The following is an 18487-nucleotide window of genomic DNA, read 5'->3' on the forward strand; positions in this document are numbered from 1 at the left end:
AATAAGCTTTTTATCTCTAGAAGCTGCTACTCGTAGTTAGCATGTGGGATGGAAGATGCAAGCAATTATTGAGTACTTTTTATCATAATAATGTGGGGCCTGTGCTGATTATATGGTCTGGCATTATGAATTGGTCAGGCTGTTTATCACTTTATCTTCATATTGAATTTGTGCAGTCTCATTGAGGGCTAAAGTTCTCATTCTAAATAAATCTTTAAGCGGATAGTGGAGCAGAAGCATTATTTCAGAATTGGGAAAAGGTTCTCATTCATATTTATTATATACTGTCTTTTATTTTCGAAAATGGTAGCCAATTATATTGAATATACGACCGAGATGATCAAAGTACAGAGAGAAGCACACGAAAGGAAAAAGAAAAGATACAAGATGAGAGGAATTAGGGGTGAAGGTTGTCAAAGAGGGCTAATGCCTCCTTTGAAACACTACCTCTCGCAAGTCGATCGGCCACATGGTTAGCGGATCGGCGAACGTGAGTAAATGACCATGAAGACCAAGCGATCCAGTCAAACAGTTCGTCAAATAGTTGATCAAATTGCCAAGGCGGATTTTAGGATTTCTTTAACCGCCTCATGACCAAGGTTTTAAATTTTGATCGGACCGAAATCCGAAATCTCGGGTTTCGGTCAACCCCGAAACCGAAATTGGGTAAACTCAAAACGTTACAAATTTTCGACCGAAATTAAAGAAAATCTCCAAAAAATCTTGATTTTATTCTTTATTTAATATTCTCCCGAAATTTCAGCCGAAATTTTGTGCGAGATAAAATATTATTTTATTTGATTTCATTAGATTTCATCCGAAATTTCAGGTTTCGGTCAGGAACGAAACGCATTCCGAAACCGAAATTTGAACCCTTGCTTATGACATTTAATGAGTCCCCTTCGACTGTCACATTATTCACCTGGTCTCTCACTAACAATTTCAATCCTTGTTTAATCGCTTTCACTTCGGCCTCCGTTGCATCGGCTCTTCCAATGGGGCCCTCAAAAGCCCACAAGACCTTCCCTCACTATTCCTTAGCACCCCACCAATTCTGGCCGGGCCCGGATTACCCATACTTGAACCATCAAAATTAAACTTTAGAAAATCAACCGGCGGAGGGACCCACTCTTTGGACATTGTTGGTTTTAATGCAACTAAGCCACACACCATTCTCCAAACTTTCCATAGGTCATATGCAGAGACAAATCTAAAGGATGGGAGGATCTTGACCTAGGATATCGTTAGAGCTAAAACTCAAAGGAATAGGAATTCCGAATTCCGAGAAATCCCTTTGAATACTCTTGCATTCCTTTCCTTCCATAGCACCCAAATGGTGGCTAGGAAAGATACATTCCACAACGTTTTGCCTTTCTACTTCCAAGGGGCCGAGGACCAACATTGAAGCAGGTCAACCAATCTTTTCGGGAAGACCCAAGATATGCCAAATCGAACAAGTAATTTACCCCATACTTCTCTAACTACTCTGCAATGGATGAGAGGGTGATCCGCTGTTTCACCCGACTCATTCCACGGCGTTTTACTGTATACTGTCTTAAGTAACATAATTTTCCATTATTCATATGATATATTAAAACTTATGTAGCATATAATTTGGAGAAATTATATGGTGGCTGACCGTTAAGTCCCTTGAAGGTGGTACGATGGAAGTACCATCCTTGATATTTGATCCAACAGCAGCCTCTTAAAAAGTGCGCTGCTGTTGGATCAAATGTCAAGGGTGGTACTGCTTTGACGGTACTTGACGGCTGGGCATCGTGTAAAAACTCTACAATTTGATGTGTATGTGTGTCCTAATCAAGGTTTTAAATTTTGGTTTCGGTACTAATTTCGGACCCCACCGAAATTTGGTACTTCGGTTCAAAATTTCAAACCGAATTTCCGAAATTTGGTAACATTTTTTTTTAAATGGCATTTTCTCGAAATTTCGGACCGAAATTTGGTAAAGGCCGAAATTCAGAATTTCGGGAAATTTCGGTTTCGGTCCCCACTGAAATCCGAAATTTCGGATTTCAGCTGAAATTTAAAACCATGGTCCTAATGTAATAGATATATGTTGTATAAATAATTGGTTGTTCAAAACCCCAACCTGCTTATGCTATTGGGCTGGGAATAGTTGAATTTCCAAATGAGGGATGCCTTGACGGTGATGTTGTCTTTGAAGGAATTATACTTGATATGGCAGAAAGTGCTTTCCTTTCTATATCACCTCTGATGAATGAGGAGTGTATAATCACTCCATTTCACTGTGGATTGATAGGGACTCCTCAAATGTGATCCATTTGGCCGTACACGATTCTCCACCTCAGCTTTTCTGATTTTTGTTCATATTATTTGGGCCTATGATATCCAGATCTTTCAACTTTCTTGGAGTAACCATGTCATTAGGATACTTGTACGTAGTATATGTTGGACGCTTCCCGTCCATAATAGTGTTTGAAAACGCGGATGTGGGTCAAAATGCAGCCGAAGAAAATCCTAGTCAACTTGGCGCGACACGGTCGAGTACTCGGTTGATGCGGCTGTGTACTCGATTGACGCGGTCATAACTCGAGAGAGTCAAAGGAGTTTTTATTGACTATGCAAGGCAAAATGTGGAATGCGGCCAGGGCAAAACGCGGAATACGGCCAAGGCAAAAGTGATCTACTCAGGTGAGTCCACGATGATGCAAGGGAGTTTTGAAACTATGATCCATCACCACAATGTCAAGGTTTCATGCACCCACCAAAGCTTTTTATTTAGTCCCCCGTACCCTCCCTAAAAGACTTGTCCATTACCAAAGTTGAGTAACCATGTCATTAGGATACTTCTACTTAGTTCATTTTGGATGCTTCCCATACATATCAACATGTTCAAGGTTTCATGCACCCACCAAAGCCTTTTATTTAGTCTCCTGTGCCCTCCCTAAAATACACGGCCTTTACCAAACTTGAAATTAAAGTTAACCTGGCCATTGGGCCATGAGCTAAATAAAAGAATACTTTTTAGTGGTTCAAAAAAGAAAGGCTCACCTTTTTATTAGCAAATCATAAAAACACTTCATGTATTTGAAACTTAGAAACCAATGATGTATATTGACTAGTTTACAAACATAAAACCTTAAAAACCTTATAGAATTATCTACTCAAGTGTTAAAAACGTGCTCTATTATGAATATGTTTATATTAGATGCATGACAATCATACAAAAGAAATTTCTTAATTTAGAATGTCTGGGGTTAACCTTTTATTCCATCCTTGTCATACCATTATCTTGAAAATCCTTGCTTATAAGGTTCATCATATTCGATCCTTGCGGATCTCTATCATTGTGTTGGTATTTAGGCAAATTGATAGAGATAAGGACCAACAAGAAAGTGAAGCTTGGGAGTTGGTCCTCTAGAATGTTCACAAGTGGGGCCCGCAGGGACTGCCAATGAGATATTGAACCCAAGCAAATGAGCCACAAAATGGAAGGGGCATTTTTGACCATTTGTGATATGTTTGACTTTGCTCAAACCAGCCGTGGATGACGTAGGGTTCCATGTTGAGTTGCCATAACACCTTGGTCCCATGCAGAGAAGTTTTGTTATTGAAGTTAGTACTTAGTTTCTTTTTAGTCCATACATTCCAATTAAGAAAGTATTTGTCTGTAAAAGTAGTTTCTATTTATTGGCTACTGTCACTATTCATGTGACACTCTCCACATCATTATGACCCGCATTAGAGTTAGGAAAGTTATTATTTGTTTCTAGGTTTAGGGTTGTTGCCTTTAGGAGTCTATTTCTTAGTTTTAATAGGATTCTTTAGGCAAGTCTTTTGGATTGCTATATATATGATGTAAGGATGCGTTTGGATTGCTAGAATTAGGTGATGGAATCAGCATCTTATTTCGATTCCACCTGATTCCGGGATTTCCGAGTTCTAATTCCGGCAATCCAAACGAGCCTAAGTCCTATGACCGTTGAAGAGAGACTTGATGAATAAAAAATTATAGTTTTTGCAACTTGTGCAAATCGTGAAAGTGACTTCTACTACTCTGTGATGCAACTTGATTCCTTTTGGTGAGATGCCTTGGGTTTGTGTTTGTGAGATGCTACAATATCTATCCCTTTTATTTTATTAAAATTTTTTTTTTCAATGGTTTTTTTGAAAAATAATATCTATCCCTTTTATTCCAAGTATCATAGCTATTTTGACTTATTTCTTTCATATTTCGTTTGTTTCTCTTATGTTAGATCAGTTAGTTCTTTACCTTCTTATTCTCATCCTTAGAAGTCTCAGTTTTCATTCTAAAAATCCCAAGGTCACTTATGTTTGTTTCTCTGATGTTAGATCAGTTAGTTCTTTTCCTTCTTATTCTCATCCTTAGATCTCTAGTTTCAGTTTTCATTCTAAAAATCCCAAGGTCACTTAATTTACTCAGTCACCATGGAACACCATATATGATAAAGATTTACTCGGTCAATTAATTTACTCATAAAGACTTCTGAGTCCCACCAAAGTTTTCACAAACTCTTGTTTCCTTCCATGCTGCTTTTTTCTGCTATAAGTTATTGATTCTTACTTTTTTAATTGAACTTTTACAACTATTCCTGGTTTCATTTAAAGCATCTGAAAAATTCTATTCCATCAGCCATTCCAGTTTTGTCACTCTTTTAAATTTCTATTAAAGTCTGGGTTCAGTTCTTACCTAAACCTTGTCCACATCCAGATTGATCATGGGTTCTAGATCTACAATTTCATACTGTTTCTTTGAGTTTTATTTTCATTTCCCTGGCTATGTCCTACATCACAAACTGTTTAATAACTATCCAGGTTAACCCCGTTCTGGCCCTACCAAGTAACTAAAAGACACCTGTGACTAGCCCAAGTCAATAGAAAACACACTGCGTCAATCATTAACTCATCCATGTCAACTTCGTCTCTCCTTAGGCGAGTTCTTGTCCAAGTGAGAGTTTATAAGCATTGCTTAGGCAATATAGGTTATGCCATGCTCTACTTTTGATTCCAAGGTTCTTGACTAGGTATGAAATCATCTTGTGTAGGTAAACCATGAAACCAAACATTGATGACTGTATAACAATGACGCCCCAAGGCCTGCCCAGGTAGACACATTCTCCCCATCATATTAAGGACTGGCTTGGCTGGAAAATACAACTTGAGGTTCAACTATGTGGCACTTAAACTTCTTTGAGATTGAAAATTTTATTGAGATAACTTGCTTCAAAGAGGCAAGCTTTTAACCCTCAATGAGTGTGAAGAAGTGAAATTTCTTTTTATTTTTCTCAGCATACAGTTTTGGAATTGTAAGCCCCGGAAAATAAACACTAATAAAGAGAAATGGAGAGGATTTAGGACTAGTGTCATTAAGCTTGTATAGTGACAACAAAGGTTAAAGAGACGGATTTAAAAGAGGGAGAATCTGGTGTCAGAGAAGTCTGCATAGCATGTTTCAAATTTTATCGTTACCAAAATTTTACTATTTTACATGGTATCGTGCAGTTATGGATCTCATCTGCAGCTGGAAGCTGGATGTTGACTTGAATCAGAAAGAAGAATTAGAAATTGGGGATGATGATTACTTTAGTGTTGTATGCCATATTTGTGAAGTGTTTCTCCTTCAGTGTGGGATGTTGGGGGGTCATTGGGTTTTCTAAGACCATCCGACTGTGTTTCGCTTAATCTAGAAATTTTCCAACTGCAAAAATGAGATAATCATCAGTGTGATCAAAGAAAAATCACATTGAAGTTAATCGCATGGAAGAAATTATCTCATTTGCATACCATCTGTGTTTAGGTTAATCTAGAATTTTTCCGACTGGACAAATAGGCCATATAGGTAAGGTGAGGGATGATTTATGGAAGAAATTCTCTCATCTGCATACCATTTGTGTACATTTCCAAGTAAAATAAAGCATGAATGTGGGATTTTTCTTTAATCACATTGATGAGTTCCACAAAAAAATTGGGAATCTGTCAATGCTCATTTTGTTCCCCTTAAATTTTCAATGCCAAAGTTGAATCGATTCTCTTTTTCCTTGCCATATTTTTTTGGTACCACATTATGTTCTCTTTTAATTTTCACTCAGTCATACCAACCAGAAAACTGCCTCCAATATTTACATCAATGCATCCTCAGTCACCATGGAACACCATATATGATATAATTATATGTTTTTAGATGGTATAATCATGTCAAGAAGCTTCCAAAATTGTCTTGTAACTGGGTACTTTGTAACCTCCAAACAAGGTTGGATGTGAAGTTTGAGTTCTTTGGAAAAAGTAGGTTCACAATAAAATGTTCCGCGGAGTAACTGCCAACATATTCATGAACAAAATGTAATTTTAAGCAACTGGAAAATGTGCTTGTTTTTCTTGTGTAACAGTTCGATTCATAATTCATTTCCTTTTTCTTCTCACTTGAAACTTAATTTCCTCGAGTTTTACTCCGTTTTGGGACCCAACATAGTTTCACAGATACAACTAACAAGCAAGAAATGACAGGTGGAGCTCCAACTGCTTTAGTCAGCTTGATTGGGCATAAACAGTACCGGCGTTGTGCAAAAGACATCTATTTCTTCCTACAGGTAAATACTATACTAAGCAACACATGATTCATTTTCTCCCCCCCTCCCCTTATTCTCTAAAGGCACATCCAATTTCTTGTACATTGCAGTCTAGTGTCTGCCTCAAGCAGCTTGCATACTGCATGTTGGAACTAGTCCTCGTTTCAGTTTTCCCGGAGCTACGTGATCTCATCCAAGACATACACGAGAAGATGCGTCCACAACCAGCTTAAAAAACCAGGTCAGTTCTGCAAGTTTTTCTTGAGTGTGGCATTTGTACATCTCTCTTTCCTGGTGATCAAAGACGCATCCATGCATCCCAAGATTGAAATTTCCGCGTTTGTTCGATGAGTGCAATCTCTTCCAACTAATTACCTGTATTTCTGTTTCTTGTAAATGAACAGAAAATGATTCTAAAAATTCTTTTTTGGGTTGGGAAAGGGGCCTCTGTATTTCCCATTCAAACTGTACATGTGTACATTTGGACTGTATATAATTCCTTCAGAGTAGAGCTCCATCGCAACATGCAAAACACATACCCAGTTTTTGTAATTTATTTCATGGGGTTTCTTTAGTATCTTTTGAGCTCAGTGGACTGATTCCTCTAAAAATCCATCTGATTTTTATTGGTTCATTTTGCAATTTATTTTTGCTTTGCTTCGCTGATAGAAACTTTGGTCATGAATTTTGCATCTGTGAATCTAGAATGAATACTTTTTAAAGAGGAATTTGCATATATCATGAAAGCCTTTAAGAACCTTAAGTCTAGTTAAATTTCTAACTTTCTTATTTTGGGTGCAACTCGGGTCAAGTTGGATCGGGTTGGGTTCGGGTTCGCCTAGGACGAACAGAATAATACAAGAATAAAAAATATAACCCTAAGAAAATCATGATAAAATTAAAAGACAGAGGTCGTGTTCTGGTTGCCTTGCCTCAACCCTAACCCAACCTGAGGCTTTTCTAAACCCTAACCCAACCTTGTGAAACAACCAGTTACTCCAAAAGCTTAAGCCGTTGGAGATGGCATTATTTAATTTTTTATACTTCTTTGTGACATTTTTGATTGGTTGTCTTGTGTTTCTAATTAGTTGTTTAATGGTTGGCATGCTGAATCTTATGCTTTTTTCAATCCAATCCTAGATTTTATGCCAGTCATGGTTCTTATGGACCTAACTCTTTGAAATTCCATCCAATAAAATGGAAGAAATATAAATCTCCAAAATATCGCAAACAGAGCTATTGCGACACCCATCAAAGGTGTAGTTCCCCGTCTAGGGGCTACTCTACCATATTCCGAATTTCATGGTTTCAATAAATTCTCTGTAATAGTTCGTCTTGGCCTAGATCAAACATTCCCCCCTCACGTGTGGCCCCTCTTTTTAGGGTTGGCCTACGCGTGGCACATGTGGTCCCTCTTTTGAGTTGGCCATTGCATGTTGATTTTTAATATCAAGGAGTTTTGAACCAGGACCTCATCTATCTAATTGGTTACCTGCAAATGGAAGGTTTAGATATAATGAGCAAGTACCCACATTTAAGATCTTTGATTAAATGTTTTTACAATATATATCACCTAGAAAGCTCATAGATATTAAGAAAATTGATTTGGTAGGTATAATCATTTCTAATTTTGGAAACGTGTTTCCTAAATTTAGCATACCATTTATTCTAAAATTTGAATTTTTTTTTCTTGATTTCTTGAAGTTTAGGACTTTCTATACTTTACCAGAGATGTCTAGCAATCAATACGGCCCAAAAAATCATTGTTATTTTTGTCATTGCTAGTCAAGTACGCTTGGTAACGATGAAAAATTATTTCATGGAATATATGTGGGCAAAGGTGAGCTAACAAGGAGGGAGGACACACTTAAGAGGACACGAGCAGAGGGGCTTTTCATGCTCGTCAAGGACTTTTCATGCTCCCTAGCTACTACCCTCTGAGCTCTATCCTTTTCAGCCCATCTCTCACAACTGTTCCACTAATATTCCATGGAATATTATTTTCATGGTTGCCAAACATGGCCCCAAATGAAAAAATTTCACTATCAATTTCAGGATCTTATCATATTAGGTTTCAATTACGTTCATGCTCTGTCTCTAAGCTATAAATCAAGACAAATAAAACTTCATAAATGGGTTTTGCGATTGCAGTGATAAATCTACTCCCCAGCTGGATAAATCGACTCCCCATGTGTCTATCTCTCTCCTCTTTCTCTCTCTAGAGGAGAGAGAAAGACACATGGGGAGTCGATTCTCACCCCTTTGATTACTTGGGACAACCAGGGATTTGTTTGTGGTTCTCATTCTCGCATTTCCACCAGTTCCATCCACTCTGTAGGAGGGGACCATAGTGTAACTGAACAAATAGCCTATTCGCACGCTTGTTCGTTGATTTTTGGCTTTTTATCCCTTCAAATAGCAAATGTACCCTTCCCACACCATGCGGCATGTGGAGATTTGTTCGGTTCTACTCCCATACACTTTAGTTGATTCATTAGGTGTTTAATCAGTTGCATATAACTATGATGAAAATGCCGTCACATGATAGCCAAGTTTATATAAATTGTTTAGCGAGTTGCTAGGGTCCATCGCAAAAGGCATTTCACTGCTGCTCTGTCTCATGCCTGACAGCAAATCCCATTGTTTAAGGGTATTATGGTCACATGATAGCCATGCTTAGTTCCGTTTGGTTGCGTAAAATTCTTATCCTAGGAGCTTTTTAATCCCAACAGTGAAGTTAACGGGATTTGCTAGGTTTTTTTTTTTTTCCTACAATTCTTAAAATTCCCGCCAAAATTTAGAGGTGTCATTACCAAATATGGGAAGGGAGAGAGGACATCATTCCCTAGGAAAGAAAAGAAGGGGAGAAGAAGTCCATGTCATACTCATAAGCAATCATTACAAGAGTGGGATTAAAAAAATTCTAGTGCTAAAAGGCAACCAAACATTGGATGGGACGAAAGTTTTACTAGAAGCAACCAAACAGACCTCCATCACTAGGGAGCATCCATTTCTCACTCCTTTTCAAACTCACCAGTATTGGGTACCCCTCTTTTATTGGCACTAAACCCCCCCTAAATCAACCTTTCCTTCATTGGCTATTTGACAGCTTGCTTGGGTTACGGCAAATGCCTACAATTACGGCAGCGTGATTATCAGGTCCCATTTTTTTCTCTTTTTTCGATGGAAAAAAAATTGGAAAGGTTAGAGATAAATTCGTTCCTTTTTTTTTTCACCTGCGACAGCCCCATCTACTGATTATATGGTCTTATGGGTACTCCTTTACAGTATAGGTGGCTGTCCCAAATAATAATGGGGCGAATATGTCATTCATATAGTCGCCTATTTCTACTCACTTTTTTCACTTACCATAGTCGACCGTTGGAGAGAGAGAGAGAGAGAGAGAGAGAGAAGGGGGAGCCATGGTAGTGACTCTGAGGAAGAGAGCACGAACCCTAGAAACCCCTGCAAATCCCAAACACCACGATGAAAACCCATCAAATCTTAGCAAAAATGATGCTATTTCTGGGTACGAGCAATGCAGAGATGAAAGGATCAAAGAGAACTTACAGAGAATGCAGAAACTCGGCATTCTCGATCTCTCTCTCAAGCTTAAATCCGATACTCTCTCTCCAAAACGCTCTCCAAGAAAATTCCCCGAAAGAAAAACTACCCAAGTTCCCCTACTCACCAGACGCTCTTCTAGGTATAGGGTTTCTGCATTTTTGTGGGTTTTTTCTGTTATGGGTGTTTTTATCAAAATTCTTATATGGGTTTATTTGGATTGTTTTTGAGTTTTAGGTTGCAGCGTATAACCCCTGTTAGCTACTCTGAACTGCGTTCAATCAAAGGTGAGAAGTCATCAAAGGGTGGGGAGGTTATTATAAGAGAAGGGTTAATGCCAGAGATTTATACTGAGGAAGATGATAAGTTATTGGGTTCGTTTGAGGCTAGTTGGGTTCTCTTTGTGGATGGATGTGGTCCAGACGGAAAACGTATATATGATCCTGTGAAGGGGAAGACATGCCATCAATGCAGGTTAGGGTTTTGTCTTTCTCCCTTGATAATGCCACTTTTAATGGTTTATTAATGGGTATTGTGGAGCATTGCCTGTTTATTCTGTGGTTCTAAACTTATTGTTGAAACCATATTTGCGAGAGGGCGGAGTGTGAAACAACCAATTACTCCAATAGCTTAAGCCGTTGGAAATGGCGTTTTTTAATCTTTTATACTAACACTCCCCCTCATGTGTCGCCCCTCTTTTTCTAAACTCATTGTTGAAACCATATTTGCAAGAGGGGGGAGTGTGAAACAACCAATTACTCCAATAGCTTAAGCCGTTGGAGAAGGTGTTATTTAATCTTTTATACTAACACTCCCCCTCATGTGTCGCACCTCTTTTTCTAAACTCATTGTTGAAACCGTATTTGCGAGAGTGGGAAGCAAGTGCGAGAACCGATGCGGGAATCAAAAATGGGAAGCGAGGGGTTTAGAAAAGAGAAAATGCAGGAAACAAAAAATCTCTAGAGAAAGTTAAGAGAAAATGAACGGGAAGCATTGTTGAAAATCAACACAAAGTATGTAAGAAGCCTTGTTGGAAACGAACAAGAAGTATAAAGATAGAGTAGATTGTAGCAGGTTAGGGTGAAATAGGTAAGGATTACAATTAGAAAAATAAGAAATCACGACTAATTAGAATTTGATAGAATATTGTTCTACCAAAACAGAAAATAGAGAAAAGGATGGAATAGGATAAAAATGGAGAAAACAGTCACTTAATTCGAGGAAACTCAGCCTCCAATGTGCTACAACACTAAATGTGATTATTCTTTCTAATAGCCATACGACATCTACATGTTATAGAAATTGTGGGGAGCAAATTAGGAAACAGAAATCAGTAGAGTAGGAAAAGGAAAACAAGGAAACCTATTGTAATATGGCAATAAGTTAAATAAAGAAAAAACAATTTTAACATCCCCCCCCCCCCCCCGCCTTAATTTCAACCTTGTCCTCAAGGTTGACTAGAGTAATAAACTCCGGAAATTTTTGCTAGAGGGAATGGTAAGGTTCTCCCGTGGCATCAAGCCATCAACTGCTAAATCTCTCTGCTCCACAAGAACCTTAGTCATTGCTCGATTATTATGCTTGATAATCCGTCGGTCCAAAATAGCCTGTGATTGGGTTTTAACTTGGCCCGTTGGAGACATGTCTAGTAGTTGACCTTGAGCAATGAAATACTCTTCCAACTTCTTTTTCAAGCATGACACATGGAAAACATGGTGTATTTTTTAACCCTCTGGGAGATCTAGGTGGTAACCAACATGTCCAATATGTTTAAGCACCTTGTAAGGCCCATAGAAACGAGGAGAAAGTTTCCTGGAAGCACAAACATTGATGGATAATTGTTAATAGGGCTGTAGACGTAGTAATACCCAATCACTAACTTGGAATTCTCACTCAGTTCGATGTTTATCCTCTTGTTGCTTCATGCGGGCTTGAGCACTATGTAAATTATCCTTAAGAAGCTGCAGCACACGGTCTCGATCATGTAAGTCGCAGTCGACTTGTTGCACATAGACTCGTGGGTGTGAGAACTGATGAGAGGTGGGGAACACCCATACCCAATTTCAAAAGGTGTCGTCTTTGTAGCGGAGTGCTAAATCATGTTATACCATCAGTCAGCCTAGGGTAGCCAACGAACCTACTCCTTTGTTCGATCACTTGTGAAGCAACTCAAGTAATTTTCTAAGCAGTGGCTGACTATCTTAGTTTAGCCATCAGTTTGAGCCTTTGGGATGGCAGGCCGTACTCATGTTCAGTTTAGTCTCCTACAAGCGAAAAAAACCCCATAAAAACTTTGCTTATGAGCACTGGGTCGCGGTCACTAACAATAGATTGAGGCATCCCATGCAACTTAAAGATATTATCAATGAATACTTGCGCAATAGTAGCAGCAGATTGAGGCATCCCATGCAACTTCAGTTTATGTTTCAATGGATTTATATTTCATATTGATTACACTTGGGCTTTTGGTTGGATTTATTTTTCTTTGATCCTTTTGTGGTGGAGGCAGTGGATTATTTGTTTGGTCTAGAACGTCTTAAGCCCTGTTTGTTTGGATTTTAGAACCATTTCTGAGTCCAAAACTGATCATTGGACTCAAATTTATGTTTAATTTTGAGTCCAACAATCAAGTTTGGACTCACAATCGGTTCTCAAAATCCAAAACAAAACGTACCTTGCTTTCTCATGAGCACCCCCACCTCTTTATCTTGGGTCCTTGCTTAGAATCAATGCTAACCTGTGAGTCCAGAATATCGCCATTTTAGATCTGCAAGAGTGCAAATTATATGCAGTCAGAAACCTACAAGTTGCTTTTTTGTCCAGAACTAGCCCAACCAAACCCATGATTTGAAACTTCTGGGGGCAACCAACCAGATGATACGGATGGCCTACCTAGAGAATGTGACTCTGTAATACTACTCACTGCATCAGAAAGAATTGCAGAATTTCTAGTAGATCCCATTGGACTGCATTTTAAAGTAGGAAATTTTTACTATACAATCCTAGAAGTTTGCTGTAGTGTAGATGGCAGAAATTGAGCTGTTCAAGATTCATCAAATATATCAGAGCCCCTCTTTGTCTCTTGGGATTTTTCTAGGAATCGTTGTTAACTTGGTAATCGAGTTAGCTACCATTATATATAAAGTTCTTGTTTAGGAGAAATTATATGATGAACGGGTGTATAATCACGTAAAGGTGGTACGATTGAAGTACCACCCTTTATCTTTGATCCAACAGCAGCTTCTTAAAAAGTGAGCTGCTGTTGGATCAAATATCAAGTATGGGATGATGAGTATGTGTTTATACGGCCATTCATCATATAATTTCCCTCTTGTTAAGTTTATTCTGCTAGAGGTGTTGCACTTAGCTTAAAGTCAGGTGGGCTTTTAACATTTATTATAATAGTTGAGTTGAGCTAGGGAGAGTTGAGAAACTTGTAGGTATGTTTTTTCTCCCATCTATATCGCCAGGCATTCTCATTCTCAGTAAATTTTATTCTTCTTCCATGTAAGATAGTTATTTTGCTTATGTTTGTATGTGAACTCAATAAGTGGATTCGAGCAGGATATGGTGCATTGTGGTAATTAGAGCCATGCTTTGAAAGTTTGATTCATCCAGGGTATCAATTGGTACATCTTAGCTGTGACTGATTGTAGTCTGTCATTTTTCTCAGATTAGAGCCATGCCATTTTTCTCAGATTAGAGCCATGTCATTTTTCTCAGATTTTGGTATCGTTGGAGCCATGCCTGGTCTTTTTTTATATATAATAACTTCATAAAAGCTACCAATACTCATAGTATACTATTTCCGATCATCCGTGCAGCAAAGAACAGTATGTATCGGAAATAGTATACTATGAGTATTGGTAGTTTTTATGTAGTTATTATAAAAAAAAACATCATTGGATGTTGCCAAACGCGAGAAAGGGGGGGCCAGGAAGGTTAGAAAGCTTTATTCACTATCAAGGTATCTTTATTTGAACACTTGTTTGGGTCATGTTCAAGGTTGGAAACTTGACATGTAAAAGTCATCATGATGTTTTTAGACAGCGGATGTGTAATGTGGTTGGGCCTTGAGCTCAATATGAGGGGTGGTGATTTCTTGTAACACATGGACTACTGCTTATATCAGTTTCTTGTTTTTAAAAACAAAAATGGAATTCGGTACAAGAGCTTTATTTTTTATTTTTTGGATCCCAACCCTGTAGAAAAGAATGTGAACACTGTTGGTTGGATATATGTCTCTTAGACATTGTACATGGATATCCAAAAGCTTCTCGTTAAGGGATGACTCATGTAGTGAAGATTGAAGGGTTTGAGTTCCGTGTCAAACGAGTTTGGTCATGGATTGACCAGATCTACCATGCTGATGCTGTCAGATTTTTATTCCAATTTTGTTAGTTGGACTATCATTCACATTGTCCCGTTTGTTTAGCTGCTCTTTTCTTTTGGCTAGGGATGGCAATGAACTGTGTATGGGTATTGGTTTTGGGATTTTACTCAAAAGATGAATGGACTCAAGACTCTATCTGTCTCAGGACGGCGTACGATCAGCAACGGAGAAGATGATCTTATAAAAAGGATTACAAAGGATAAGCACGGTGCTTAAAAGCCAACCCACATTTGGCGGGAAACTCCAAGAAAGAAATGTAAAAACACCTTTCTCCGAAAAGATGAATGGACTCAAGACTGTATCTGTCTCAGGATAGCGTACGATCAGCAACGGAGAAGACGATCTTATAAAAAGGATTGCAAAGGATAAGCGCGGTGCTTAAAAGCCAACCCACATTTGGAGGGAAACTCCAAGAAAGAAACATAAAAACACCTTTCTCCAAAAACACACTTTTACTCAATGTTTTAACTGTCAAAAAACTTCCTTAATTTCATTTCTATTTCATTCATGCATATATAAGAGTTGATCCATACTACAACTGCAATTGTAAATAGAAAAGAAAGACAAAACAAACAAAAGCTCATCTACCATTCAAAAAAACAAAACAGCTCGTCCACCACTTTCTGCTACACAGAAACAAAACATAAGCAAAGGAATCTTGCTAATGTAACTTAGCTAGTTGTTATGCTAGCTAAAAATAAGAAGGAATAGCTATACTATAAAATTTAAACAAGGGAACTTCCTATTCTCAACTAAGCAAAAGTAGAAACTAGAATTAAAAATGAAAATTTCCCCAACCTTCTTACCATTTTAAATACTTGCCATTTTTGAAATGACAACCAAGTACAGAAGGCAGGAGATGCCTTGTAGGGGTAAGTTATAAATGGGCATAGCTAAATTTGGTTTGGTTTAATTCGGAATGTTCCTAATTTCCATAAACTTTAAATAGGAAATTTCTACTTGATTTAGAAAGCATTAACTAAACTAAAATTGAGAAACATTCTAAACCGAATTAGATGCTTTACAAAATGGAAACCTTTGCGGGAATCAACGAGGAATTGTCAATCTGGATCTCGGTGATCTGGCGAAAAAATCCTGCATCAGTATCTCCCCCCTTCCTTCAATTTCTAATGCACAAAAAGTCGGAATAGCTTTGATAGAGGATTTCTGGGCTTTTCTTGCAAGATAATGTCACCCAATATGGTTGCAATTTGTGGAGAAGAATGGTTGAGGGCTTTTTGGTGACTCTAGGAATCTATAGGCATTCATCCCCATGTTTAGTTGCAATTTGTGGAGATGACAGTTCACTTTTTGGAGTGGTTTGGCCAGAGAGGGAGTAGATATGCTTGCTTTGGAGTGGTTCGATTTCTTGCCCCCTTAATTTAGGGCTGCTTTTTGGTTCTTGTTTTTTTCCTCTTTCTTGGCACTTTTTTTCCCTTGTATCTTTTCGGGTTGACCTCCTTGGTCGCCCTTTCTCTCTTTTAATAAAATTTTGCTATCATTCAAAAAAAAAGAAAAAGACAGCTCACTCTTAGCTTGTGACGGTTGAAAAACTCATATCAAACATTTTTGGTGATTTAAGCAGTCTCTCTCCATATAATTTATGTTAGAAATCATTTTCATTATTTAATCAGTCTCATATTGGATTATTTGTGATATGCTATACACAAGTTCAATGTTTACTCTTTTTTTGGGCATTTTCTTGGTCGTTGTTTCACTTTTATTGTGCAGATCTTGGTCTTTATTTGGGGCTTTACCTTTTTTTTTTTGCAGGCAGAAAACTCTTGGTCATCGTACAAGTTGCAGCCAATGCAATATTGTTCAAGGGCAGTTTTGTGGAGATTGTTTGTTCATGAGGTTTCTGAGTGTTCTCTTACGCTAGATATAATTCTATTTTTTGGAAGTCAGTTATCTCCTTCAGAAATTCTTTTACTTCTATTCGTGTAGGCCTAGAAACTCTAGCACTTGTCTATTTTCTGCAATGTTTTAAGTGAAGCTTGTTGGTCAATGAACCCAAGCTACATCAAGTCCACGCAAATCCTAACTCTACATATTTTAACTTGATAGATATTCTTGTAGTTTATTTCAATTCTCTTTTCCAGATACGGTGAGAATGTGCTAGAAGCCAAACAGAACCCTGATTGGATTTGTCCCGCCTGTCGTGGCATTTGCAACTGCAGCTTGTGCCGTCTCAAGAAAGGATGGGCTCCCACTGGATCTCTATATAGAAAAGTAAACCAAGCACAAAAATGCATTTTTTTTCGCATGACATGTTTTTAAGAGTTTAATGGTGGTCACTCGATATCCTGATCTTTTCCAGGTTTCACATCTTGGGTTCAAGTCAGTCGCACATTATCTTATTCAAACAAGACGTTCTCAAACAAACTCAGAAGACCCTGTTTCTCCAAAGAAGCCATTACTTCTAACAGATATGGTTGACACCTCCCAGCAAAACAAATCTGTTGATTCAGAAAATAGCATCAATGAGTTCTCTGAGGACAGCAAAGAGGACAAGTGCACCTCGAAAAAGGAATTGCATGGTTCAGATAAGCATTTTATTAGCACTGAGTATTCAAAGCCGATACCCAAAGACAACAAGGAAAAGGAACTGTGTAGTTCAGATGAGCATAGTGCTAGCAATGTTGCATCCGACAACTGTCAAAAGCTTAAAATTCAGCAGAAGGGAAGAAAACCTATTGTAACCCCAAAACCAAGCCCAGACTGCATTGCTGGAAGATTGAGGAAGAGACCTAACAGGTCTTGAATATTCTGTTCTTTTTTGCGGATAAGAATTGGTATCAATATTTTGTTTTGCTCGAAATTTTGGGGAAGGTGCACATGTCTTGAAGATGGTCTGGTCTATCTTTGTTTTGTGTTGACTAGGATTTTGGGTCTCAACCTTGATTTTGATGGAAGATTGAAGATGCAGAACGATTATGAAAATGGTCTTCACTTTTTTTTATCTTAACAAGGATCGAGTCTGATGAGTCGGTTTTGAAGCACCAGAGAGCTTAACATTTTTTGGCTTGTTAAAGTGGATGTGATTTTGATCCCTGATGCACATCAATTAATGACACTTTTTTGTAATTAGTAAACCAGTTTATGGATCTAAGTTTCTGTCATTCATTTGTTTTGATGCATTTTGATAAGAAACATTACCCTTGGGATTGTTGAGCTAGATTTCAAGTTCATTCCTACAGGTCTTGTGTTACTGAGCTTCCAAAATTCATCAAATGACTATACTGTGGGAGTGTGGGGAATAGGGTGATGTTCACCCATTATGATTTGTTAGAAATTAATCAATTGTCAAACTTTAATGTCTAAGCTGTCATTGTTTCATGACTGTGACCATTGGGATTGTTTGGCAAGATATGGTGTGTTCTGGGTGACATTCTGAATTCGGCAAAAGGTTGAAATGTTTAGGTTATTTTTTACTTTCTTACCCAGTATAATCCTAATTTTGAGAACTTTGGATGGTCTGTTTTGAATTTCTTGAATTCGCTAACTCTTGGCAGACTCTTCATCTTAAAGTTACAAATTTACTTAGTTTATTAAAATGAATCGCTTGATGCTTTTACCTGCTTGGTCGTCTTGAAGAACCCAGGGATGTCTTTTGGGAATATCTACTCTTCTATGGTGGAGAATATCAGTACAAATATTCAGCCAAGGAGCATGTCTGTCCTGAATTTTGAAGCACCGTTTGAAAATTTACCAAATTTATGATATTCAGTCAACCATATTGTAAATGGTAAAGTTCTGCAATTGCTTTTTTCTTTCTACTGTGCAAGGCAAACACCTCCCATTCTTCGAACAACTTTTAACAGTAATTGTAGATAAGAAGTAAAGGTGAAAGTTGGTTTGAGTTTCTTTCAATGTTTCAGCAAGATCTTCTCCACTTCTAATTATCCTTTGATACTACATATCCCTTTGTGCTAATGAATCAAATTGTCATGTAAATACT

At 37.9% G+C, this 18487-nt stretch overlaps 2 protein-coding genes across 3 annotated transcripts in view; both read left to right on the forward strand.

Moving 5' to 3' along the window:
- LOC143875479 (phox domain-containing protein) overlaps nucleotides 1–7148 on the forward strand; it is a 54716-nt gene extending 47568 nt beyond the window's left edge. For both annotated transcript variants that reach the window (XM_077377041.1, XM_077377042.1), the window contains 2 exons: nucleotides 6508–6590; nucleotides 6680–7148. In XM_077377041.1, coding sequence (XP_077233156.1) covers nucleotides 6508–6590; nucleotides 6680–6802 — 206 coding nt within the window. In that variant the 3' untranslated portion in view covers nucleotides 6803–7148. The remainder of the gene's footprint in view (nucleotides 1–6507; nucleotides 6591–6679) is intronic.
- Nucleotides 7149–9923: 2775 nt separating this feature from the next.
- Nucleotides 9924–17741, forward strand: LOC143875480 (uncharacterized). Its single transcript, XM_077377043.1, has 5 exons — nucleotides 9924–10275; nucleotides 10371–10607; nucleotides 16300–16383; nucleotides 16629–16758; nucleotides 16847–17741. The coding sequence occupies exons 1-5, from the start codon at nucleotides 9992–9994 to the stop codon at nucleotides 17288–17290; spliced, it is 1179 nt and encodes a 392-aa protein (XP_077233158.1). The 5' UTR covers nucleotides 9924–9991; the 3' UTR covers nucleotides 17291–17741.
- The last annotated feature ends 746 nt before the right edge of the window (nucleotides 17742–18487 follow it).

Source organism: Tasmannia lanceolata, unplaced genomic scaffold (assembly GCF_043159265.1).
Source record: "Tasmannia lanceolata isolate RefF3 unplaced genomic scaffold, GAP_Taslan_0.1 ptg000004l, whole genome shotgun sequence".
Lineage (NCBI taxonomy): Eukaryota > Viridiplantae > Streptophyta > Magnoliopsida > Canellales > Winteraceae > Tasmannia > Tasmannia lanceolata.